A 26,971-nucleotide genomic window follows, 5' to 3' on the forward strand; every position below is an offset into this window, starting at 1 on the left:
CGTTGCATCTTGGGAGTGGTAGTCCTTTAGGACTCATTTGCTTGAGGAAGCGGGGCGCTTTTATTACTTCGTCTCCCGTGATGCCATGCGAGGATGCGACGGAAATGGAGGAACTAAGACAGGAAAGTGGAAACTAAGATGGCGGAGGGGTTGACGTCACGGTGCCTCGTTGCATCTTGGGAGTGGTAGTCACTTAGGACTCTGAGTCTCATTTGCTTGATAGAAAGCGGGGCGCTTTTATTACTCCGTCTCCCGTGATGCCACGCGAGGATGCGACGGAAATGGAGGAACTAAGACAGGGAAGTGGAGACTAAGATGGCGGAGGGAGCTGAGAAGTGCTCGGCGGCTCCTGTGTCTTTCGGCTTCACCCGCACGACCGGGAGGAGGCGGTTCCTTGCGGTGACCGGGCAGGATGGCAGCGAAGCGAAGCAGGAACCCGACTTCCTCTCAGCCATCGAGGGGAGGGAGCTGCAAAGGTGAGGGCTGCTTCAGGGGCAGAGGAGGGGCTCTATGCCTAGGGCAGTGGTCCCCAGACTGTGCCCTTTAAGAGATCTTTTTTTCTGGACTTCATTTCCCAGAAGCCTCAGCCACGTTGGCCAATGGCCTGGGATCCTGGGAGCTGGAGTCCAAAGCCCCTTGAAAGAGCACGGTTGGGGGACCAGTGGCCTCGGGCAGCCCTTGGGAAACGTACCTTTCAAGGGAGAATATACCTTCCAGTTTCCAACACTGAGCTGAGGGGTCTGGGAGCTGTTGTCGGGGAAAAAAGTAACTTTTCCAAATGCTGAGCCTGGGTTTCCTCCATTGGAGAGTCAGGTCCCAAACACACACGGCAGAAACAACCCAGTTTGCCTGCCCTGGGTCAGTGTTTTGGAACTGTAGTTTTCTGTGGGACATTTAGCCTTCTCTGTCAGAGAATCTGGTGCCACAATAAACTACAATTCCCAGGATTCCCTAGCACTCAGCCAGGGCAGTTAAAGCGGTGTCAAACTGGGTTATTTCTGCAGTGGGTTTGGGACCTAAATTGAGTTTGATTCAGTCAGTTAGAGTGATAATCAATTTCCATTACGAACAGATGTCATAATCGTTATGTTTTAAATATATAACTTTTTAAAAAAACCTTCTTATATTGTACAAATCAACTCCTATGTAAATATATATAAAGAGACAGTGTGATGTAGTGGTCTGAGTGTTGTACTATGACCTTGGAGACCAGGGTTCAGTCCCAGTTCAGCCATGGAAACCCACTGGGCGACTTTGGACAAGTCACACTCTCTCAGCTTCAGGGAAAGGCAGTGGTAAACTCCCCTTTTAATAAATCCTGACAAGAAAAAACAATGGGCTTTTAGACAAGAACGCTATGTCACTGTAACTCTATGGTCAACCTCTGCTGGAGGTTGACCATAGAATTGTTCCAGAGGACCTACAGATGCCTAGAAAAGTGCTCTCTCTGGGAATCTCTAGGTCCTCTAATGCAGCCTCTTGTGAAAGATGGCCATAGAGTTGCATTGGAGGACCTAGAGGTTCCTAGAGAGAACATATTAATCAAATCTACAAAAGTCGAAACTGCAAATGTGGAGGGTCGATTGTATATGCACTCTTTCCATACAATAAAGGCAATAATTGCATGAGGGCAGGAACATAGTCACTACTGTGCCTTTTGTTTTTTGGCATCAGCTTCTTTATGTGGGTAGATTAGTGCTCTGTGGTTTTAAATGGGTGCATGTTTTTTCCTCCACAGTGTTCGGCCAGCCCCACAGCCGAAAGAGCTTGTCATTCCCCTGATCCAGAAGAACCAGTGGAAAAAGACAGCACCCCTTCCAGAGCAGGACGTGGCCAATGGTGATGAGGCCCAAGCCATCCGTGAGCTCATAGAAGGTGAAAGCTTCCTAGCTATCCTTTGTTGATCGTTGCACCATTTTCCTTTCCTGAGAACCAGTGCAGGATATGATTCTTGTTTTGTCTTTGCCATCAACCATGTTACAAGTGGGGTAACTTGGAGGGCATGAAAGTATCAACAGCAGTGTGAATATGAAAGGCTTCATCTTTGTTGACTGAAACCTGTTCTAGACACTCTTGGAATGTAATGCTTTGAGAACACCAGGACTGGAGTGCTGGCTATCATCTGGTGAATTTTAATTTCATTTAATAAATTCTAATAAATTTCAGTACTTCAATTTATTTCAATAAAATAAATTAACCAAGAGCTGGAACAGACCCCCCCAAAAAGGGTGGATTAGGGCAGCCTCAGAGCTGCGGCAACCACATGCTGCATCCCCAATCTGCCCTGGAACTGGCTCAGATACAAGCAGAAAACACCCACTCCTGTTTGGGCTTGTTAAAAGTTACCTTGGGTGGCCCAGCTGCAACTCCAGGGCGGCTTCAAGCTGCTCTGGTAGCGTGTGGCGTATGAACGCCACAACCCTGGAGCGTCTTGAAGCCACTGACGTCTAGTCGGCCAGGGCAGTTTCCAGGTGTCTAAATGCCACACTCCCAAGCCAGCATTTCAGGCTAGTCTCTCCCAGCCCTAAAAAGTTTGCAAATAAAAGCACAAAATGTAATATGAAAACACATTTAAACAAATTGTAATACAGTATATGTAAATTATGCCCTTTCCACAGTGGTCGGTCAGTTGCCAAAGGCTTCACTGAATAAAAATGGTCTCTCCCTGATAATGGATAGACAGGAAGGGCGTGACCAGTCTAACATCCCTTGCATGTTCACAGCCTAGTTGCATAAATATATCTTATTGCTATCCCACAAAGCTTCAAGAAACAGACTTTAAAAAAAACTTTTAGTTTTCCTCTCCTGCTCTGCATCATCCATATTTCTTGCCTTTCTGCTAGTCAGTATATCTATCTCCATGCCTCTTCCTTGTGTCTTCAATACATTTCCTTTTATGCTGTTCAGCCCCTCCATGCAATCTTGATACCTGTCAGAACACATCATTCTCCCTCTTTAGGCCATGGTTGAGAATGATGATGCCCTCTAGATGTTGCTGAACTGTGTCTCCCCTTCAGCCTTAGCCAGCATAACTAATGGTGGAGATGCAGAGAGCTGTGGTTCAACAATATCTGGAGGGCTGCCAGATTCCCATCCTTGCTTTAGCTTCCCCTTATTCTCCTAGCAGGTGTATCTCAGGGTGGGGGAGTTTGCTGAAGTCTGACTTTGGTTAGTGTTGGTCTCTGGTTTATGGTGAGTTTACACATGAAGCATACAAGTGCACGCTGGTATTTATGATTTTAACTTGTTACATATCTGCTGTGAATACTAGCTAATCCTAGAATGCTGTTGTTGCCTCTAGTTCGCAAAAGGGAAAAGCCAAACCATACATAGTTGATTTAAGGCTGAGCTGTGGCTCAAGACTTAGGACACATTGCCTTCTTGTTATGATGCCTAACTAAGTTTTGCCTTAAGGCAGGGTGGAGAACCTTTAGTCAGCCAGATGTTTTGGACTATAGTTCCCGTAGTTACCTTTGGCTATATTGTCTGTGGTCTCAAAAACACAGGTATGTGTGGAAGATTCCTCACTTGCTTTAAGAGTTATAAGATGAAAAGGAGATCATGCACAATGGAACGGGACAGATTTCTTGTTGTTTTCATGGGAGCAGGGGAAATCCATTGAAATAGCCATTGAAAATCCATTGAAATCTACACCAAGAGCTTAAACACAAACACAGTTCTCCCTCAACGCAGGGGGGAAAAGTTGGATGGGGCAGGCTTTGTCCTGTGAGGACTATAGTTGCCTAATATGGAAGATAGATAGGCACCCAGGCAGCAGTGTGACTCTGAAAGACTTCAACTTTGTCAGTGAAATTAAGTGAAACCCCTTCTGGTCACTGTTGGAATATAAAGATTTTGGAACAATAGATCAGAAGTGCTGATTGTCATGTGATGAATCTTCATTTTTCAGAGGAACAGAGGAGAGAAACTCAGGCAGTTTAAGTAAGAGGTGGGTAGCAACCTCTAAACTATCCCACTTTGAATGCATTCATATAATTTTGCTTGAATCTTTGCCTTGAAAGATGATCAGCCAACATCCTGATTGTACGTGATTTTTGCAAGCTCTCTGGCACTCTATGGTCCAAAATACACTGCAGAAATAATCCAGTCTGAGAGTGCTTTAATTGCCCTGGCTCAATGTTAGGGAATCCTGGGAACTGTTGCCTACCACTGAGCCAGGGAATTTAAAGTGGTCTCAAACTGGATTATTTATATAGTATGATTTGGATCTATGTCTCCCCGCTGCAACACACTCCCCAGCCTGCGCATAAGAAGAAATACTTGAGTCTGAGCCTTCCCAGACTGAAATCTGTTTCTACTTGCTTACATTTTGCCTAACCTATCTTCATATTTAGAATCCAAGAAGTCACAGGAACAATGGGAGAGCGGAACCAAACTAGACCCCACATTTGCCATCCCACTCCTCATGCAGAACCGGGTGCCTGAGGGCTATGAGGATGGAGAAAAAGTGGACGTCAGCCTCCGCCCAGAGTCGGTAAGGGTAATGATGGATTCACCAGGGTCAACTGAACTTCTGGCCAGCGGTCTAGAAATAAAATTTCATTCATTCATTCATTCATTCATTCATTCTTTTCTCCCCTCTCCTTGGTAGTCAACTGAAGCAGATTATGAAGAGGTCCCAGTGGAAGCCTATGGCCTTGCCATGCTGAAGGGCATGGGCTGGAAGGCAGGTGAAGGCATTGGGCGCACCTTCAAGCAGTAAGTGTCTCTAAGTAGTGAAGGGCGTAATTTTAGAAATGACAACAGTACTTTTATGTACCACAGTTTTTCAGGTGGCTTAAACAGAAAAGGCAGGTCATGGCCCCAGTATGTCACAGTCTAAATAGTAACAGTGGGAGAGTATCAAAAACAAGTTATTTTATCCATCTTAACATTTTACTCTGCCCTGTTTCCACATTCTTGTTAATTTAATTATATGAGGAAGCCCTTTGTTGTTATTCTCATTACATAGTTGATGAACTGAAGCTAAAAGAGTTTTCCCAGTGGTAGCTTAATGCACCTGTAGCTGATGCATTTACCTGGGAGATTTGAGTTTAAATCATAAGCCTGGGGACCACAGCAATAGGACAGCAATTCTTAAATTATGAGCCAGATCCCACAAGGACATAAAGAAAGGCTTTTAGGTTACTATAGCTCAACTGTGGAACCCCCTTTTCTTGAAACCCTAAATATGTGAGCTTCATCATGTGGTGGGAGAGCATAGAAGTCTGGTTAAAACTACAGTATTCTTTAATAGTTAGCATTAAGTAGGCAAAGACTAATTTTAAATCTCTTACTGTATTTGAATGTATGTTTCACATGGGGAGGGGATATGCACATGAACACACCCAGATATTGTTGGACTACAATTACTTTTATCCCTTCCCATGGCCTGTGCTGTCTGGGGCTGACAGGAGTTGCAGAACAGCCACCCCACTTGCCTGTGTTTGTTCTACAGGTTGGTTACAGCAAACTAGATTTTTGTGTAATAAATTCTAAGCCTTTGGAATGGGCTGATTCCCAACTTCAAGACACTTAAAAAATACCTGTAAGGCTGACAGTACAAATGAGATACTTTTTGCCATTTGGCTAACACTAGTTTGGGTACATGTGGCTAATAGCTCTGCTCTTTTATAGACTAAGAGTCTAATAAGGTTCTTGGCAATAACCTGAAGTTTTGCAATATGTTGCTGAGGCAAGGTTGTTGATGGTACATTTTACTGATCTCAATAAGCATAATAAAATGTATTTATTTAAAGTATTTCCATTCCCCCTACCAGCCCATGAGGACTCCCGCAGCAATGAACAAAACAATACTAAAAAAATTAAAACACCTTAAAATATTCTTTAAAAACTCCTAAAAGTAGTCTAAAAACAACCCTAGAATCCAGTTTTAAAACAGGTAAAACATCAATTTCAAACATTGAGTGCCATATGGAACAGTACTGTTTTGAATGCGTGCCAGAAGCTTAAAAGAGATGGGGCCAGCCTAACTCCCTTGGATAGGGAATTCCACAGTCAAGGTACTGATTTAGAGAAGCTACTACTGTACAGGTTAGGGTGACATCGTCCTGAAATGAATCTGGCAGTATTCCTAGGACACTGTTGGAAAGGCAGGAGAAAAGAAGGGAAGCACATGGGCAACTGGAGCAAGTTGTGAAATTTTTATGGTAGCAAGTTGATTGTCAGAAGGGACTAAAACAGAATAGCTCTGGGTGTTCATGTGTAGATTTTGCTTCTCTCCACACCCCATCCACGCCGGAAAGCTGATGAAGTGGGGAGGAGGTGTATATTTTATATATTATATTTTAAAGTGGCATTGCGAATTACTGAAAGCACTATAATTTGCTTTTTGTAAGTTGAGAGTAACAGTATTCACTACCCTCAGATTTCCTGAGTGGGAATCTCCTTCACCAGCCAAGATTTGTGGTTCTTCTTATGTTGTTTTTGCTTCTTATTACTATTATTATCCTGCCTTTTCCCCAGATTGGGATTCAAAGTGATTTACCGGTACAACAATTTAAAAAAATTGCTAAAAATCTGCAAAATATAGAAGTTAAAAAACAATTAAACAAACATAAAAAAGGTTAAATTGTATCATAGTATATTGTATGTGCTAAGACTATGGCTTGAACCCGATACATCTCAGATATAGCCCTTCAGTTGTTGCTAGACTTCAATTCCCATGAAGCCCTAGCAGCACATCTAATGGTAAGGGATGATGGGAGTAGCTGTCCAGCAACATCTTGAGGGCTATGTATGCCCTGTACCTGATCCAGTAATCTCTCCATTCCATCACTTAGGTTTGCATTCTTGAGGAGGGAAATGCTGCCTCCTCCTTCTGGGCAAGGTTAATCCTGTTTCTTCACTTTCCTCCAATTCTGCTCAGAGATGTGAAGCCTCCTGAGAACCGTCTTCGGCCCAAGGGCCTGGGCCTTGGAGCAGACCGCTCAGCAGCCCAGGAATTGGAGCCCTCAGGACCTCGCCGCCCCTTGAAGCCTGGGGAGGAACCTCCAAAGAGCAAGGATGAGCCCTTGGGATTGGTTCCAGGGGGTGCAGTCTTCATTGAGACTGGGCCTCATAAGGAACTCTATGGAAAGGTGAGCATTGCTTCCCTAAATGCATTCTCTTGAGTTAAGATTCTGGAACAGAGGGGTGGTGGTGATAGACCCCCCCCCCCGCAGGGTTATGAACAATTGTTGGGGAACACACAACTCTCATCTTAACCCCCACCACCCACTTCTCTCTGTGATGCATTTTAATTGAATCATAAGGGGAAGAATGGGTCCTACTGTTCTTATGAGTGGCCAGAGACTGCCACCTTGTTGATGGGCAGGCTGAGGCCAGATGGAACTGTGTCTCCAAGTTGTTGTTGCTTTCTTGGAATCCCCATAAGTATAAGATTCATTGCAAGATCTTTACTTTTCTCTTGAGCTCATCAGTCATCTGTATGGAAAGAGACTTGGCACTTCTGAACTACCTCTCAGACTTTATACCATTTGGGCAGGTCAGCCCACTCATGTTCTGGTGATGAGTTTGGATATAGTGATGCTGGAGGAAGTATTTCACAGTCAGAATATATAGGTATGGCATAGGGAAATTTTTGCCTTCCAGGTTCTTTGAACTTCAACTCCCACAATCTGTTATGAATGCCCATGCTGGACAGGGCTCTTATGAGTTGAAATCCAAAACATCTATCAGGCCAGAGACTCCCTATTTACAATCCAGTCTCTTTTTCCTGGTTCTTTGGGACGTAGGTGGTGTTACTGATAGTTAAAGCAGTGAGAAACAAGTTTATAGTGATGTATAAAGATCCGTATGGCTTGAATCCAGGCTGTCAGAAAGACTGCATCTTCCAGTATGAACTTCCCTGCATTTTAAGACCTTTGAAGGCAGGCTTTCTCTCAGTTCTTCCATCTTCACAGACATGTTTGGTGAAGACACAAGAGAGAGCTCTTTCAGTAGCTGCTCCCAGACTGAAATTCCCTCCTATGCAAAGCTAAGCTGGCCCCTTCTTCCTTCTGTTTCTGCTGGGAGGTAGAGATCTTTCCATTTACCCAGACTGTTGAGTGTTAACTGTCTGTTGCAGAAGGTATTTTAATTGGGTTATGTTTTATTGTATTATTGAATCCTAATTTGAATCCCATTTTGGGAGAAAGGTGGGATATAAATCCAATAATTAATAAAAAAATCATTGTTACATTTTAACAGCCTTTAAGAACTATTTTAAATTAAAATGTTTAAACATGATTGATTGTTTAGCTGTTTTGTAACCCTGGCATTATCCATTGTTCTAACTGTATATTGCTTTAACTCATATTGGGGGAAAGGTGGGTGATAAACAAATAGTGACATTCCTTTATTTAGCACTAATGCAGACACCCTTGCTCCTACTCGACTTCCATCTCAGTTCCTTATGATTGCTGAGCACTTTCCCCTTTTCTTCCACAGATAGAAGGTGTAGATGGAGATAATGCTCGCGTCATGGTGAAATTGGCCATTGGTGGCAAAACAGTGACAGTGAGTCAGCATGGCATTCGGCCTGTGACCCAGAAGGAATATGATAAGCTGGCCAAAGATCTAAGTGAGTTAAGACTCTCTTCCTTAATGAATTCAATCAAACCCAAACAGTTTTGTCATCTTCAGGTTGAAATTTGGAAATGGTTGAATAGCAGTAGATGTCTGCCTAGGGTTGCCATATTCCACTTCTTAAAATCTGGCATTTAATTTGCATATTATGAAAATATTCTAATTATGCAAACCACTAATTTACATTCTAATTATGCAATTTTCCAGCGGAGAAGGTGAGATCCTCCTTAATGGTTGCATTTTATCTTCCACTATGTTTAATCTTTGTACCATTTTAAAAGTTAGAACTGATCTGACAGAAGCAGTACAGACCAGTGTTTAAAATGCTGGACTTGGAACAGAGAAATCAAAATCCCTAAAGTGAATCTATCAGAGGGTTTTCTTTCTTCAGAGGGAGGGTTGCCATTGCCATCCTCTGAAACTAGTCCTAGCAAACAATGAATTTTGCTTGTGGTGTATTTATTTGTTTGTCATTCTGGAGGGAGTCAGACAGTGTGAAAAGCCAGATGACAGACCAGATCCTGAAGCATCCCTCCTCCCACCTCTTGTCTCTACCTCCCTCTCTTAAGGCATAAGTATTTTCAGGATTGTCCTCACCATGCCTCCCACCAATCCCATTTCCCGTTCCCGGCTGTTTATTCCTCCTCCAAAATCCCAACCACCATCCTATAAGTTAAGCCATCTGAATTGGAGACAACACATTTGTTTATACTGTGCAGCCTGAAACAAAGCAGGAACCCAAGATTTGTGGCTTCAATCATGCCCAGCTGGCCAGGACATTTTTAGACCCTCCAATCCATGAGTGTCCCAGTTTCCTACTGCATATGGCAAGCCTGCGTCTGACAGTAGTCCTTCTCTCTTTTTTTTAATCGCAAACCCAGTCATCTTGTTTTTGGAGTTGGTTCAACAGTGTGGAGCAAGCATCTGCCTTGTTGCAATCCAAGAGTTACCTCAAGGTTTTGGTTGTTCCCACTACAGGCCGCCTCAGCAAGGCACACAAAGAGAAAGAAGCAGAACAGCAGAATGGTACTAAACTTGAGTCAGATAACAGAGTGAAAGAAGAGAGAAAGGAAGACAGAGACAAAAAGAGGAAGCACCCAGCAGGTAGTGACAGGTAATGTGGTGATGGTGGGGAGCAAGCCAAATGTCTGCCTGATTTAAGCCAATGGTACTAGCAACCTCTTTGCTGGCAGCTTGATTAAAGTTAGATCTGCAGTAAACCATATGTAGCTGCTAGCTGGCTCGTGACTGCCAAAGTTGTTGTATATTGAACTCTACTGGCGGGAGTTGTCACATTACGTTAAGCTATCGAGCTGACAGTATGGCTTCACAGTGCACTCAGCCATGGTTCAGTTGGTTCAGTGTCTATGGAAACTGCAACAGCCTGACAGTGACTGCTATTAATGAATCTGGAGGGCAAAGGCCCCCGCAACCCTTAGAGTTCACTTTCTAATATGTTTTAAGTCCAGTCATCATAATCTTTTTTTCTGAAACTGAACTTAATAAAAGGATTGTAGAACAGGAATCGTATTTTGCTTTCTTTCTAGCCTATGGTAATCGATAAATATGAAGAAAGAGGAATCTTGCAGTTTAATTCAATACACGAGAAGGTTGCCATTTTTGAAACAAGTTAGATTGGGACTTAAGTCCATTTCTTCATTTGAACCACATTCTTCCTTTTGTCATTTTCTGTAGTGTTCTAAGCACATCCTAAATAACCATTCTTTTATCATTTTTTAAACATAGCTTTTCCTGCTATGGATTCAGGCAATTTTTCCAGTTAAGATATCCCAAGTAAACTTTTTGGTAACTGAGAACAATTGTTAAGGGATCCAGACTTAAGCTTGCATCATTTTGTTGCATTATTTTCTTTAATTCATGCCATTATATATTGGATTATGGCCAAAGATCAAGTTTATTTGCCAAGAACTATATTTCCTGCAAAGAGCCATTGTGGTGTAGTGATTTGATTATGACTCTGGAGACCGAGATTCAAATCCCTACCCAGCCATGGAAACTCACTGGATGATTCTCTCAACCTCAGAGGAAGGTAGAGGCAAAGGCAAACCCCCTCTGAACAAATCTTGCCAATAAAAACCAACGATAAGGTCACCTTATTGTCACCACAAGTCAGAAATGACTTAAAGGCACACAACAAACACTTAGCACTATTATTGACTAACCCTTGTTACATTTAATTTTTTATTAATTGCTATTTGTATAATACCTTGCAGTGAAAAATTCTTAACATTTGTCTCATACAAGAGTGGATGTGGACCTCATGTGGCTCTCACACCTCTGTCTAGTGTCTGCCTTCCCCCAGCATCCCTGGTGCTTGTAAATAAGCTACAGCCACCATCCCTAAATCATGGCAGTTCCCTTCTGTCATGTTGCTTCAGGAGAAATGGATGCTTTGCCCTGTTGGTCTCAGTGAGCTCTTTGGTGTAAAAATACATTTTAGTTAATTTCCCCCAGCACCATAAAGAGCTGTTGTAGTTGCTACCAAAGCTTAGTGGCAGCAGTAAATTAAACAGCCCCTTAAGAGTCACCAAGGTGGTGCTAGTTCCCTTGTGGCCTTCTAGCCCTGGAACATTGCCCACCCCAACTTTAGTAATTTCAAGTGGTCAAAGAATTCCACATGTGTAATCCAGTTGTGACCCTGTAAAGTAAATTGGTATTATCCCCTGTATCGCACAAGGGGGGACTACCTTGTGAGTTCACGACAGGGACAAAACCTGGACTGGGGACTTTGTGGTTTGCAGCCCATAGCTCCTGTGCTCCAACAGTACCTGCTGAGCATCTTAGGCAAGCAGCAGAAATAGGAAACTGTTTGATTATGTTAACGATGTTCTCCCATGCCTAACATTGGTATTTGTATTTTCCTCTGTCTGAACACCGGAAAACTTTAAAGGTTTTGTCAATTTCTTCATTCTGATATGAACTGAATTGGTTTTAGCAGAAATGAACAAAATATGGCCCTCTAGACCTTTCTGGACTGCAGCTTCCAGCATTTGCCACCATTGGGTGTGCTGGCTAGGGCGCCATGAGGTATTGCGCAGTTCCTACATGTGAGTTGCAAGAAAGATCTCACACATGCCATTAATCCTTTACCACTTGGGTGTCTTCTGCCTACAGAGATGATCGATTTGGAAAGCAAAGCAAGGGAAGCAGCAGTAGCAGTAGTAGCAGCAGCAACAGTAATTCTAGAGTTCCTCACTGGTTGCGGCGGGACCTGCGAGTTCGTTTCGTGGATAAACTCTACAAGGGAGGAAAGTACTACAATACTAAGGTATGTAGGAAAATCCCTTTCCCAACTTCTGCTGGCTGAGTGTTGATACCTACAAAATAATCTAAGGGTCTATGTCTATTCTAGTCTTAAGAACAACAATAATAATAATATTTTAATTCTGTGTCTTTTACGTTTGAAATTTAGAGCAGGGGTAGGCAACCTGCCCGTGGGCTGGATGCGGCCCGGCGAGGCCTTGGGACCAGCCCCAGCCCAGTCCTGCCGCCGATTGCCGCCGGGGTCTTTGACGTCTCGCGCGAGGGGCATGGTGGGGCAATTGTCTATAGAAGCCTCAGAAACATGCATTTATCTTAACATTTTTTTAAAAAATCAGCAAATTTTTTCTCATGTCCTCCATTTTTTATTTTAAAAGTGCCCTCCATTTGAAAATTTTGTCCTACATTTGTCCCGGTTTATTTATTCATTTAATTTTTAAAATTATTTAATTATTTATTTTTTGGCTTCGGCCCCCCAGTTGTCTGAGGGACAGCAACTCAGCCCCTGGCTCAAAAGGGTTGCCTACCCCTGATTGTCAGAAACAATTCAAGACCAAGTCCTGTTCCAACAAAATTTTGCCTAAGCCAGCCTTGGTGATCTACAGATCTTTTGACTACGCTTTTCATCAACACTGGTCAATTTGATGGGAGATGAAGCTAAATGTCCTTTCTGGGTGGTCACTTGCAGAATTGGCCATGCTGAGTGATGAATTCGGGGAATTATAGTCCAAAAATATCCTTTCCAACCTTTGAGACTACAACTGAACATCTAGAGGGCACCAGGTTTCAGAAGCCTGATTTAGACAGTGTCAGTGTAGCAAGGAGAGCTGAAGAGCCAACATTGTGTAGTGTATTTGAGTCTTGGTCTATGAATGGATACTTTGGGCCCGCACACACAGGCCAAAATGAAGCTGCTTTGGCTCACTTTGGAGGTATGCTGCTTAAATGATGCATGCGTCCTAAGAGGCCGGAAGCCACGCCAAAGCCATGCTTGAGTCTTAAGGACAGGACCACAGCTTTGGCACAGCTTCTGGCCTCTTAGAATGCATGCATCATTTAAACAGCATACTTCCAAAGTCACCCAAAGCAGCTTTATTTTGGCCTGTCTGTACGGGCCCTTCAGTTCAAATCCCTCCTAGCACTGGGTGACTTTGGGCAAGTCAAAGTCTCTCAGCCTCAGTGGAAGGCAAACCCTCTCTGAGCAAATCTTGCTAAGAAAACCCCATGACAGGGTCTTACTGTTTATTATTATTATTATTATTATTATTATTATTAACCTTTATTTATAAAGCGCTGTAAATTTACACAGCGCTGTACATACAATCTTTTTAATTGGACGGTTCCCTGACCTCAGGCTTACAATTTAAAAAGTCACGACACAAAGGGAGTGGTGGTGGGGAAGGGGCCTCTCTAGTAGGATAATACATATAAAATACATAGCAACCCTGGGGAGTTGCTGATTTGAAAGTAACATCCTAAATTAATAGGGCATTTAATCAAATTTTTTCCTTTAAGAGACAAGAGAGCTTTCTCTCTGAGGGAGTTGGTTTTGACTTGGGGAACAGCTTCAGTGTATGTGTGTGCTGGGGAGAGGTTATGCTTTCAAACAAGTGACTACTCCTATTTAAAAGTGAGGTGCCCTGTCTTGGGACAGCCCTGTGCTATTTTAGGCTGGACACTTGCTTTTCCCCTGAGGGCCAGTTCACTGAGACAAACTTCTCCTCTGAATCAAAGCTTCCTTCATATCAAAGCAAAGACTGTGTATAAACATTCATCTTATTCTGAGACAAATCGGCCTGAAAGCTTCTGTTGACATTTGTCCTCAGATGGTAATTGAAGATGTCCTCAAGCCAGACACATGCGTCTGCCGAACTGAAGAGGGTCGGATTTTGGATGGTGAGTGTGTTGCTGCCTAACTTTGGACTTTCCTTGAACTTCAGGGTGTCCTCACAGGATAGAAGAATGATTTTCTATGGTGATACAGTTCATTAGAACAAACTCCATTCCCCCACTGAGATATAATTAAAAAACAAAAAAAGCTGTGAGGAGCAATCTACTGTGAGAGCTTCCCAATGAAAATTGCCATGTTGACCAAGTCAGTTGAGATTAGTGGGAGAATGTCCAGCTTTGAGAACTAATCACCTTGAACACAACAAATCTGGTTTGAGAAGCCAAGGGGAGTTAGGCCTGGTTAGGATTTGGACAGGAGACCAGAGAATATGGGGATCTTCAGATAGGTCCAGGAGTGAATCCTGCCTGAAATCTCAGAGAGCCACTGACAGGCAGAGTTGATATTGTAGGACTATGTGGAGCAGCAATCTGTAAGATACAGCACCGATTCTCATTGTAGGCACTGACTCTGTCCTCTTCCACAGGGATCCATGAGTCCATGCTGGAGACAGTAATCCCTCGGAGTGATTCAGCCCAGGTCATGGTAGTACTGGGGGAGCATGCTGGTCGGGTGAGTCACACATTAGTGGGTTGGTGTCTAGCTCCTTAGTATGAGAGGCGAGTGAATTGAGGGATTAAAGGGCCATGGGGTTATCTGTAGTTATCTAATGGCAGAACAATGTTTTAGGTGCATATACAAATTAGAACAAGAGTGGTACACTAAATTTTATATCTGGTATCACTGGTCTTTGAGGTTGCATAATTTTTGTCATGGAACATAAACTATGTAATTATATGTAATATAGGGCCCGAACAGACAGGTCAAAATAAAGCTGCTTTGGGTCACTTTGGAGGTATACGTGCGTCCTAAGAGGTCAGAAGCTGCACCAAAGGCACGCTCCAGTCCTAAAGACTGGAGTGCAGCTTTGGCGCAGCTTCTGGCCTCTTAAGATGTGTGTGTCATTGAAACAACATACCTCCAAAGTGACTTGAAGCAGCTTTATTTTGGCCTGTCTGTTTGGGCCCATAGTTTCCTGGATCTTCTTTTTTTCCTTTTTTTTTAAAATAGAGGGACAATGTTTGCTCACTTCTAGTCCTTGCTAATCACATATCAAGTTTCACTAAATCACATGCTAGCTCAACAAAAAACCAGTGAAGTAGAGCAAAGCAGAGCTCAGGATGCATCTTGGTGTGATGCATGGACAGTTATACAGTGTAACTCAGGAAAACCTTATGGTAAATCAGGGTTAGGGAAACAAGTGGTTCTTCAGATTTTAATGGACTGTACCTCCCTTCCTTTCTGAGTATTGATGATGCAGGTTAAAGTTGATAGGATTGGGAGTCCAGTAACATAAAGAGAGATTCTTCACCTTAGAATATACATTGCATGTCCCTGTCCCCCTGCCCAAGAGTTCTGCTTAGTCTCAGGCTGCTCATTTTTCTCCCAACTAGGTTGGCCGCATTCTGCGTCGAGACAAGGGGCAAAGCTGTGCACTGGTGCAGCTACAGCAGGATGAGGAGAAGCTCTTGACACTGGAGTATGATGCTGTCTGTCTCTATGTTGGTGGTTCGGAAGAGGACTGAGCTTTGCCGCCCCTCCATGTTGCACAGCACATGTAGGATGGAGGATTTTTAAGATCCCAGGCTTAAAATCAAAGAGCCAACCTGCAATTTGTTGTTAGGACCAGGTATCAGAAGTCCTGCGGGGTAAAAGCAGTGGACTGGAAGCTGGGAAAGAAGCTGCCTCCATATTCAGAGTGGATTAACTCACAGTGGTCTGGAATATTTTTTTAATTGAATGCTAGATGTGCATTTACTTGGGTTTTCTCCAGTAACATGCATAGACTTCTGTTTTTTTTAAACCAGTGATGATACTTGAGAACATGAATATCAGAAGACAGCCAAAAACAAGTGCATACATAGTGAATGAAACCTACAGTCCAACTGTTGCAGCTCAGTGCTGGTTCCAGAAGAGCAAGAAATTAGGCGGGCCCAATAACAAAGCAATGTATTCCAGTCTTAATTCAGAGCCAATATTCCACAATACATCCACATCTAGGTGCGGATTTTTAAACCGGGCTGTGCTATGTATAATAGCTGCTGCCTTGTGTATCTTTTCAAAATATAGAAGGGAGTGGCTAATTGAGCAGTGGAAGAAAAGTAAAAATGTTTTGAGTATTTAAAGGTGGAACCTTGGACATATGATTCTCCCCAGCCTTGGCTTTTCCAGAGTGAAACAATTCAATTGCTCAAAGACTTCTTTTCACAAGACAAGATTTTCAGGCCACTAATACGCAGAAGAGACAGTAGCTACAGTATACAGGATTTTGAGCAAAACTGATCCTCTTTCATGAGGACTGAGCTCTTAGCAAGGCATATCCTAAAGAAGGATGTGCCTTAAATCATTCTTGAGCAGTTTCAGACCCTGCACCTGCACAAAGAGGGACATCAAAAATGGCTACAGAACAGGCCTTTTACATTAAGTGGGCCTCTGCGTTCTGAAATTTAGAATGCTTTTGTGTAAATTTCCCTCTGTCAGAAGCATGTGAAGACCCTGTTTTCCGATCTTTGTAGTGGCTGCTGTGAAAATGGGCTTGGCAGGAATAAACTACTTTGTAAATCAGCTTTTTTGGACATCATGCTGGACTTAATGTTTTTTTAAAGTTAACTTGTATAAGGAGTGAAATAAACCACTTTTTTCCTCCCTTTTGTTTGGTGATTTGGCTGTGATCAAAAATGCAATGACCAATGTAATTAAATTGTTCTGTCTATCAGTACAATGCTTGATTTCCAGAGCCAAATGGCTATTTTCCTTAATCTAACGAAAACTCTGGCTACCAGTTTACCTTTCTTGCCTTTTTCTCATTCAGGTTCTGTTTGATGTTTATCTGAATAATGACTATGGTTTTGAGAACTGCGTGAGTCATTCTCCCATTTGTGCATCATGTGTGCTTCTCCTTTCCGCATTTCTGCATTCCAGTGATAATCTTAAATAAATCTCACGACAGGGCAAAACCTCATGCAAGTAAAGTAATAGTAGAGTGATGGAAGTGAGCTCTAAAGGGACCACTAGTTATTTATTGAGAGGCTCTCATAACACTTCTACCATGCCACAGAAAATGCTCCTCTATCCCCAGATAGTTTTGTTAGGCTGAATGAAGAGTTCTGTTGAAAACCAAATCTTGTATCTGTACATTTTAATACTTGAGTAGTTATACTTTTCCTAGAGTCAGGATGGGGAGTAAGTGGTGCAGCTCCCAGCATCCATCGCCATTGGCTATGCTGGCTAGGGCTGTTGGGGAATGGAGTTGAACGACATGGGAAGGTAACACATTCCCCACCCTTTGCATGCTTACAGAGATTTGGTAGTCCAGCCATGATCATGTATGCCCATGCCTGGCAGAGTACAATGAGGCGTAAGCTACAACAATGCTTCTCAGGCCATTTGATGTGGGGCACCAGCAATTATTTTACAAAGTATGGCACTGGCATTACAATTGTTTTCATTGTTGATCATTGGCCTGTTACAGACTGCCCAAATAAAGCTGCTTCGGGTCTCTTTGGAGGTATGCTATTTAAATGATGCATGGGTCCTAAGAGTCTGGAGTTTGCACCAAAGCCACCCTCCATTCCTAAGCACCGGAGTGCAGCTTTTGGTGCAGCTTCCGGATTCTTAGGATGCATGCATCATTTAAACAGCATACCTCTAAAGAGACCCGAAGCAGCTTTATTTGGGCAGTCTGTAACAGGCCATAGTTTCTTTCCTGGAAACTTGCCAAGGACCAGTAGCAGTCCAGATACCTCCACTTTGAGTAGCACTACTCTAGAGTCTGTGTGCTTATTTATTTAAATATTTAAACAGGGCTATCATATCACCTAACCTTCTCCTCTCCAGGCTAAACTTCCCCAGCTCTCTAAGTCGTTCCTCATAGGGCTTCATGGTTTCCAGACCCTTCACCATTTTAGTCGCCCTCCTTTGCAAATCAATCTTCCTCTTTTCCTACTGCCTTCCACTTTGCCAATGAGCCATATCTTTTTGTGTATGTCCAAAGTATGATAGCCTCAGTTTGGTCATTTTGGTTTCCAGGCTGAGTTCAGTTTTGGGTTGCTCAAAGACCCATTTATTTCATGCTTCGATTTATACCTGAGCCCAGAGCCAGAATGGTGTGGTGGTCTGAGTGCTGGACCAGGACACTGAGAGACCAGGGTTCGAATCCCCACTTACCCATAGAAACCCACTGGGTAACCCTGGGCAAAGCACACTCTCTCAGCCTCAGAGACAAGGGCAAGCCCCTCAGAACAAATTCTGCCAAGAAAACCCCATGATAGGTTCAGAAACGACTTGAAGGCACAGAATATTTATTTATTTGGAGTACTTATACTCCACTCTTGAGCCCCAAAGGCACTCAAAACCAAGCAAGAGGCCTGGTAGCGACATTTAGTCTGTGTGCCAGCTTCCAAAATGGCCGCCAGGGTCTGGAAACGGAAGGAACGAAGGCCGCTCTTTGCTCTCCCGGGGTTCTCTTTCCAGTTACTAAAATGGACATCGCGACTTCCAGGCTCTCTAAGTCACGTGACAGGGCGACGCTCTGTGCCTCGTCTCTCTATGGTCGAGCTGGGAAGGGGAAAAAGGGACTGGAGAAGAGGAGGTTGATGCTTACTTTTTGGAGGAGGAGAAGGTATTGAAGTAAACAAGGTGAGAGAAGGAGGTATCTCTTAAGTAGGGACACCAAGGAGCAGGTTTTGGGGTGTGAATTAAGGCAGTTTGGGAGGCAGGGTGGGAATTTGGCTGTAGCCCTCTGCATTTGCTCTGCCATCATCATCTTTGTTGTTGTTATTGTTGTTGTTCATATTGTTTATTTATATCCCACCTTCCTTCCAGTACAGGGGCTCAAGGCGGATGACAAATCTAAAACAGTCCAAGAGTTAAAACAGCATAAGACATTAAGAATACAAAGTTTAAAAAGAGAAAACAATTAAGCAATTTAAACCATTTTAAAAAGCATTGCATTATTAAAATTTAAGAATTTAAAACTCTTTAAAAACAAATCTCCCTGATGGAGAAAGGGAAATTCAAGAAAAATTGGAGGGCATAAAGCGAAAAAAAACACTCATAGAGATGTAAGCTCATGCTTGTTGGCTATGCTCAGAGTGGAGGACATCTTGAAATCCCCTGGACAGAAGGTTGAAATGGAGGACGGGTCCTGGAAAAGGAGGGTGCCTATGACCCCGACTCATGGGGACCCGGTGGACCCCTGTCCTCCATTGCCCTGCTCATGTCCTGCAAATTCATCCCCATGCCCTCCCTTATGGAGTCCAACCATCCGGCATGCAGCTTTCCTCTCTTTCTGTTGCCTTCTATCTTCCCTAGCATTATTGTCTTTTCTAATGATTCATAGTTGCCCTCCCCATTCCTAGTCTTCATCTGACTTTTTGAATGCAGTTTCCAGTCGGTTCAACGTTTGATCCAAGGTAGGGGAAATCTTGACCTATTTCAATTTCCTCATTATCTGTTAACAACAATACTGATTACAAAGCCAAAATGGTATAGTGGTTTGAGTGTTGGACTACAACTCTGGAGACCAGGGTTTGAATCCCTGCTTGGTCATGGAAACTCACTAGGTGAGAGAGGCATTCAGAGGGAGGCACTGGCAAAAACAACAACAACAACAACCTTGTGAACAAATCATGACAAGAAAACCATGTGATAGGCTTGTTCTAGGGTCACCATATATTGGAAATAACTTGAAGGCGCACAACAACAATGATGATGATGACGACGACTCTTGGGGTCGGGAAAGCTCAATTTTGTGTCCTGAGATGTGGGGACAATAAGGCTATAGGGAAATGGAGGGATCCAATAAGGAAGAGAGGCATTTCAGAGGTAGTCAACAAGGGGAAAGATATGAAGCCTTTGTTAGGAGGAATAGAATGGATCTGAAAGACAGGAAAGGGTCATGCCTACAAAGATAGCTGGCTGGCAGTAACTGTGGTCAGAGAGAGAAGTGGCACTTGCTAAGGCGTCATATCCTCCAGCATTTCACAGATAAAAACAAGTGCAACCCACCAACATTACATAGTGGCGGATGCCATTGTATTAATGAGAAAGAAGCTACAAGAGGCTGCTGCAGTTTTCTTTCATCTGAGTCCACAGGGAAGGGCCCCTCTTCTCTTCTCCATTGAGTTGAGTTCAAACAACTTTTGCATCTTGAACTCAGTTTTCAGCAACTGAAGTAAGGCAAGGGGTAGAGTGGGAGAAGGAGAAAGAAACTGGAATGTTTTTAAAAGAACTGAAAAAGTGGGACAATAGAGTGAGATTCTTTCTGTTAAATTGGGACAATTAGAAGTTATAAAGTCCACAGTAGGGATGGGGAACCATTGGTCTCCCAAAGGTTTTGATCCTGGCGCCTAAACCTCTTACCATTGGTCATGCTGGCTGGGCTTTCTGTGAGGTGGCATCCAAAAAGGTTTCCACTCCTACTGTATAGAACAGGAAGATGCCTATGAGAATAGGGATTGAACTAAAAAGCTCAGCTGGCTTTCAGTTGGCTGGTTGGTTTTCTATTATTGTTACTCCTGTTCAGATTTCCTTTTGACTTCTTCTCTCCTTGTCATGGTAGCTATCATACTGGGAAACAAAAGCAGACAACTCCTGTGCATCTGCCCCAGTTGAGGGGTATCCCACAGAGCTCATAATGGCACAGCAACGTGGGGTCAATAGCCTGCGCTTCAACCAAGATCAGAGTGAGTGATTTCCTTCTACCCAATCTCCAGTACTCTTTTACTCAGGACTTAGGCCTTGAGATCATTAGGTCCTCCAAGAAAGCCAAGGTTTGTAAACAGATACACTGTGAGCCCAGTATCTGATGGAAATTGTGCTGAGTGTTGCAGTTAATTACTGGAAGAGCTCAGAATTACAACCCTTCATGACCATGCTGGCTGGGAAATTTTGGGAGTTGTAGTCCAGACTACACTCTGCTTTTTGGTAACAGAAATACATTCTGTAGGAACATACATACTTTATCTTTTCATCTTGTTTAAAGCTGTACCCTTATATTGATAGTAGATTGCAGAACTTCATCTTGGCTCCAGCCAAGCCCTGGAGTACTCTGTTTTCAGTGTATGTAAGGTAGATCCATTCCCTCTTTCCCACTTTAGGTTGTTTCTGCTGTGCTATGGAGACTGGTGTTCGGATCTATAATGTAGAGCCTCTGATGGAGAAAGGGCACCTTGGTAAGAAGCAGAGGAGCCTGAATGTGGGATTATGCAACACTGGTTTCTCTATCACCCCACTGTATACCCTAACAGTGCCTATCTTTTCTCTTTTTTTGCCAGACCATGAACAAGTGGGCAGTGTAGGATTGGTTGAAATGCTACATCGCTCCAACCTACTAGCTATCGTTGGTGGAGGTGGCAATCCCAAATTTTCAGAGATTTCAGGTATCTTTCACAAATGAAGAGAGGGAGGTGATGGATCTATTAGATCAGAGTAATAGTGTCTTCCATTGTGATATCTGTATTTTCTGGCTTCAGCTAGTGCATAAAGAAGCAGGTGTAATTTCTCACAATCTTCAAATAGGGAAAGGCCATCTCCTCTATGAATGCTATGAATTTGTCCTAATGCTTCCATTGTAGTCTTGATCTGGGATGATGCCCATGAAGGGAAGGAGGGCAAAGACAAGCTGGTATTGGAATTCACCTTCACCAAGCCAGCACTGGCTGTGCGCATGAGGCATGACAAGTACGTATGGGATTCACCCTGTTTTGCCTAGTCACAAAGAATGGGTGGAGAGGGGTATGATGGAAACATGGTATTCACAAAAGCAGAAGAATTTGGGTCTGGATGGCAGAGTGTTTTTAATAGCTAGCTCCCTCTGTATTTGGTGTTTCTCAGATCCAGGGTGCGTAGAGAGAATGCTTCAAGACATTTTAGATGGAATGCTTCAAGTCCAAGTATCAATACAAATTGAATATGTAGATTGAGATCTTCTTGGCGAGGGTGACTAGAAGAGTGGCGGTGGCGGCAACACAGCAGTAGCAGTGACAGGAGTATAATAGCCATGGGTACAATAGCAACTGGGAGGAAACCTATCACTGTCAGGAGAAAATACTGACCTTGCTAGTTCCTTAGCTGCTTGAGAGACAACAAGGCTTTTTCCCTCCAGAGGCAACAGCTTTCACTGTCTTTTGCCCATTGTAGCTGTTCACCCCTGCAAAAAGTGCACTATCAGAGCACAATGGACCATTAAACTAGTTTATCGCATTGACAAGATTCTGGCCTACGAATCCTATATACATTCAATCCATTTGCTGAAGGAAGTGTCTGGAAGAAGTTGACAGCATAGTCAAATTGATGATAATAATAAGACAGAAATATTGATTTTGAAAATATGGAGATTTTTTCTTAATCAAGTCCAATATTTTTGGAGTTCATATTTTAACAGGAGCTAACATTTTTGTAAAGGAACACATCACAGTAGAATATCTAAAATCTTTCCTCATTTTAGTAACAGCCAAAACAGAGAGAACAATTACTATCTAGGACTGTACAACCCAGTAATAGTTTGATGGGCAGGTGGATTTTGGCAAGAATAGGAGATAGTGCCCTGACAGTGAGGCCCAATTTAAAAACAAACAAGCAAACAAACAGTGCTATACTTTTTGAACTTTGCTTAGAGAAGCAATGGAATCAGAAATTAACAATATCAGAGTTTAACAGATAGGAGAACAGGACTCATCAAGCTACTAAGAAGAGGGACTATAGACTGTCAAGTCACAGATGCTTTATCCCCTGTAGACCATCTATCCATGGTTCAATCCTGTTTCCGCAACCACAAGGGCTAGGAACCTGGTGCTCTTGTTCTTAGTGATTTCCATCCCACTTCAACTAGTGATACGTTTTTTTATTTGTATTTGCCAAAGTAGAGACATAGGCAGAACATTGGGCCATAAGTCAGTCATGCCATAAAAACAGATGCATCACACTTAGATCAAGGGTTCTTCCGTCAGTACTTGCAGTGAGCTGAACCTCTGCCACTAGGCAGATGGGTCTTGAAGTCCTTGTTAGCATCATGGGTAAATGTTAACAGCTGTCCAGTGCATAGAAAGAGTCCATTTGTATTAGTGACCCTGTTTAGTACTTTTTGTATTGGTTTGACAGTTTGAGTGTGAGAACAAATATGAAGTCTAAGAACAGACAAAGAATTAATTTTTCTCTATTGCTAACCAGTTTGCTCGGTTCTTATAGCTATTGAGGGAGAACTGGATCACCCTTACACATTTTGATTTTCTTTGCTTGCTTCTGTACTGTGTAACCCTTGGGTGATCATCCTCCATGGGCCTCACCTTGGGTGCAGGGTACACCCCAGCCCATGTGTTCCCGATTTGTCCAGCAATGGGGACTGAATTTGGTTGCTGGCTGAGGTATAGTCTGGACATAATTTGTTTGGGAGCACAATTTTACCACTAGCTTTGTGGGAATGCTGGACAGCCCTATCATCAAAAGGGCTGGAATGCTTCTCTGCGGTATACCATCTGCTACATCATTTATCACTAATATGCTTTTCTTATAGCAGTAACATCTGTCATGTTATTGTCTGTCACTGAAAGAATTCTTGGGAGGACTGGAACTATACCCAGTTCTGGAATAAGGCAGTTCTCCATGGTTGAAGGGAAAGGAAGTTTTTAAAATGTAAAAAAAAAAATGTGTGCAAATGTCTAAAACTAGCTAGAACCATTGCAGAACAACTCTCAAATAGATGTCTGTGTGGAGGGACAGGTAAACACCCATGGCCAAGGGAGAGTGTATGTGTTCAGATCATGGTGGTGAAGAATTCATCTGCACATATAGTGCTCTACATTTGTTGTTATTGTTTCTCCCCTTCTAGGATAATCATTGTTTTGCGGAATCGAATCTATGTCTATTCCTTCCCTGATAACCCTACAAAGCTTTTTGAATTTGATACCAGGGAAAACCCCAAAGGTATGAGTTGTTGCACACAGGCCTTTTGGCTCTGCTTCCTCTATCTGGGGAGTCCTTGTACCTCATCACTGTCCCAAGAGCGTGATCTGCAAAAACTGAGCCCAGCTTTAACTACTACCTCTTTGGGTTTTGTTGGTTTGTTTTCCCCTACCCAACCGCAGGACTCTGTGATCTCTGTCCCAGCTTGGAGAAGCAGCTCCTAGTTTTCCCTGGGCATAAATGTGGCAGCTTGCAACTAGTGGTGAGTAGGCTTGGGGGAAAGGGCAGTGGATAGAGTGAGGCATGGGAGAACAAATAGGAGCTCCTTTGTTGGTTAGGCATGTTCTCAGTCCTCACAAACTATGGTTCAGAACACAGTGGGCAAAGTACAGCTTGCCAGGTTTGTTGGACTGCAACTCCCACAAGCCCTTGTCATCATAGCCAATGATAAAAGAATGCTAAGAGTTGCAATCCAGCCACATTTAGAGGGCCACATTTTGCCTGCACCAGTTTCAGAAAACAGGTTTGGAATCCTGTTTTTGATTTAGATTTTTTCCCCTCCATCCTAGGATCTTTCCAGCACAAAGCCTGGAACCTCATCTGCCCCATTCACCATTAATGCCCATCAAAGTGAGATTGCCTGCATCTCTCTCAACCAGCAGGGCACTGTTGTGGCTTCTGCCTCAAAGAAAGGGACCCTCATCCGCCTCTTTGACACACAGACCAAGGAGAAGCTGGTGGAACTCAGGAGAGGAACCGACCCAGCAACCTTGTACTGGTAAGAATTCCCTCAGATCCTCACCCAAGCGCCTCACCCTCAGACTGCCCTGAGTTAAGCCTTTCCATATGTTGAGCAAGTGAGCTTTGCTGCCATCATTTAACCTCTGATCCCCATCCCTCATAATGTTATTGTTACTTAACAATAAGATACTGTGGGAATGATAGACTAAAATATCTGGAAGACCGGTATTTTGATATGTACCCCATTACTGGGGAAAAGGCAGGATATCAATAGCAACAGCAATAGTAGTAGTGCTTGTAATAGTAATCATCATCATCATCATCCCCCATTCCTTTGCTGGACAGTGTTCAGAAGTCTGTTTCAAAGTTGGTAACCCTAACAAATGCTATCATCCCTATGCCTTTTGTACAAGTGTCAAGAAGCTTATTTTGGGCTGCTGTGGAATCAGAATCAGCTGATAGAGTTGCCCCAGCAATGCAAGAGTAGGTATACCAAGCTGGCAGTGCCTTTTCTGTTACAGTCTCATGGACCACCTGAATGCTTGCTACAGACCACTGTTAGTCCCTTGACTACTGTTTGAGCATCACTGTCCTATATGATTTGTCATAAAGGGAGCACAGAAGTTTTGAAATACTGTTTTAAAATTGGGGAAGAACTGTTTGTTATTATAACTTATTAGATCAGGTATTCACTGTTTGCATCAAGAACAGGCTCTGTGTTGGTGGTTCCCCCCCCCTCCTTTACCTGTCTTTCTCATGGGCATTTGCTATTACATGAATACAGTGGCAGTGGGAAAGATATTAAAGGAAAACCTTGAAGTGTCATGTCATCCTTCTCTTCTCCCCACAGCATTAACTTCAGCCATGATTCTTCCTTCCTCTGTGCCTCCAGTGATAAAGGAACTGTCCACATCTTTGCCCTAAAAGACACCCGCTTGAATCGCCGTTCAGCGTAGGTATTGGGGTCAGCACATTAGGAAGGAAAGTACTGGTGTCTGTTCTATTCTGACTCCCCTCTTCTTTCTCCTCATCTTGCAGATTGGCACGTGTGGGAAAGGTTGGACCCATGATAGGCCAGTATGTAGATTCTCAGTGGAGTCTGGCCAGTTTCACTGTGCCCGCTGAGTCTGCCTGCATCTGTGCTTTTGGCAGGAACACTTCCAAGAATGTCAACTCAGTAATTGGTGAGTGGCAGTGCCTATTTTGCCCTTCGATGGCCACTCAAAAGGTTGATGTGAGATAGGTGCACCCATGCATCAGGTCAGCTCCAGGATTAGATGTGGTGAAGTGGCTTGTCTAGGTAATGAATCTGGGATATTATGAAAGACCAACATATTCCCAGCTGTTTTTAGTATAAAACCCTTTGCTATCATGGGAGACATCATTTTGGATTCTTCTTTTAACCTCAAAATCTTTCTTTGGTTATGGAATTCTCAGGAGTCCAATTTTGTTTGTAATTTCTCCCGCTACAGCTATCTGTGTAGATGGTACTTTCCACAAATATGTCTTCACTCCAGATGGCAACTGCAACCGTGAAGCTTTCGATGTCTACCTGGATATATGTGATGATGATGACTTTTGAGTGCGACCGAGTCCCTCCTAGGGAGGCAGAAGCAAGTGGACTTAAGCCCAGTTTCAAAGTATTGTTTAGCCATGATGAATGCCTAGGCTGAAAAACGCAAAGGCGCACAGTTTTTTGGATTCTTGTGATGGGTTGGAATGAAGAGCTGCTTTATTCATCATTTCTTGCCACTAGGCATTCTGTTTTTGTCTGGGTACCCAGTTTCTATGGAACAATTGAAAAGTCTCAGAAGATGGAATTTGGGGGGGGGGGGGGAGAGCCTCTCAGAACGCCGTTCAGCCAAGAATCGACTATCCTTGCTACCAGCTACATCTGGATGTTGCCACCTCTTAACAGACATTTGAAGAGGAGAGAGGGAAAGGCATAGAACGATCATATGTTAATTTTATGGAGAAACACATAGCTAAGTGAACTGAAGTCAATATTTTCATTTGCTATTTAGGCACAACACAAACTCATTAAGAGCTCCTTCCTCATTGTCAACTCTACATGTCCTGAATTTTGACTGTCCCTAATTGCTAATTTGAAAGCTTGGTAACACTATTGACAGTATATGATCAGTAAAGGAACTGGTTGTAAAAGGATGTTGCATATCATTTAACCTCTGTGTAGGCAACTTGTGTAGGCAACTCCTCCAGGAGTTCTACTATGAGTGCCATAGTCCCTCACCTTTGGTCATATTGGATAGTACTGAAGGGAGTGGCAATTCACCACCATCTGGAGGGCCACAAGTTGCCCACCTCAGTTTAGCAAAAAGTTTGTTGGGGGATTCTGAGAGTTGTTGTCCAATATATCTGGAGGGAACAAGATGAGGGAAAGCTGCTTTGTATAGTAGGAACTTCTGCAAACATACATATAAGCATACCTCCATGGTTACTAATTATAATCCCTTGTAAAACAAATTTAACATGGCAAATTTTAGGGGA

The 26,971-nt window shown here is 43.1% G+C and overlaps 2 protein-coding genes across 5 annotated transcripts; both read left to right on the plus strand.

Moving 5' to 3' along the window:
- Positions 1 to 60: 60 nt before the first annotated feature.
- On the plus strand, positions 61 to 16,465 carry GPKOW (G-patch domain and KOW motifs). Of its 2 annotated transcripts, XM_089484287.1 has the most exons (11): positions 61 to 476; positions 1,739 to 1,875; positions 4,356 to 4,495; positions 4,613 to 4,719; positions 6,890 to 7,100; positions 8,452 to 8,584; positions 9,568 to 9,703; positions 11,725 to 11,878; positions 13,698 to 13,767; positions 14,247 to 14,332; positions 15,214 to 16,465. In XM_089484287.1, the coding sequence occupies exons 1-11, from the start codon at positions 316 to 318 to the stop codon at positions 15,343 to 15,345; spliced, it is 1,467 nt and encodes a 488-aa protein (XP_089340413.1). In that variant the 5' UTR covers positions 61 to 315; the 3' UTR covers positions 15,346 to 16,465. The 2 variants fall into 2 exon arrangements, with proteins under 2 accessions (XP_089340413.1, XP_089340421.1); XM_089484295.1 differs by lacking the exon at positions 14,247 to 14,332 and having other exon boundaries at positions 15,214 to 15,357.
- A 1,823-nt stretch (positions 16,466 to 18,288) lies between these two features.
- Positions 18,289 to 26,629, plus strand: WDR45 (WD repeat domain 45). 3 transcript variants are annotated; one of them, XM_089484327.1, is made up of 11 exons: positions 18,290 to 18,457; positions 20,382 to 20,505; positions 20,920 to 20,994; positions 21,097 to 21,201; positions 21,397 to 21,502; positions 23,649 to 23,743; positions 23,905 to 23,984; positions 24,292 to 24,500; positions 25,314 to 25,415; positions 25,502 to 25,647; positions 25,936 to 26,629. In XM_089484327.1, the coding sequence occupies exons 2-11, from the start codon at positions 20,457 to 20,459 to the stop codon at positions 26,043 to 26,045; spliced, it is 1,077 nt and encodes a 358-aa protein (XP_089340453.1). In that variant the 5' UTR covers positions 18,290 to 18,457; positions 20,382 to 20,456; the 3' UTR covers positions 26,046 to 26,629. The 3 variants fall into 3 exon arrangements, with proteins under 3 accessions (XP_089340466.1, XP_089340453.1, XP_089340459.1); XM_089484333.1 differs by having other exon boundaries at positions 18,290 to 18,440; XM_089484340.1 differs by lacking the exon at positions 20,382 to 20,505 and having other exon boundaries at positions 18,289 to 18,457.
- The last annotated feature ends 342 nt before the right edge of the window (positions 26,630 to 26,971 follow it).

The sequence above is a fragment of the Sceloporus occidentalis genome, unplaced genomic scaffold, assembly GCF_023333645.1.
Source record: "Sceloporus occidentalis isolate IW3139 unplaced genomic scaffold, rSceOcc1.0.p SCAF_1, whole genome shotgun sequence".
Classification (NCBI taxonomy): Eukaryota; Metazoa; Chordata; class Lepidosauria; order Squamata; family Phrynosomatidae; genus Sceloporus; species Sceloporus occidentalis.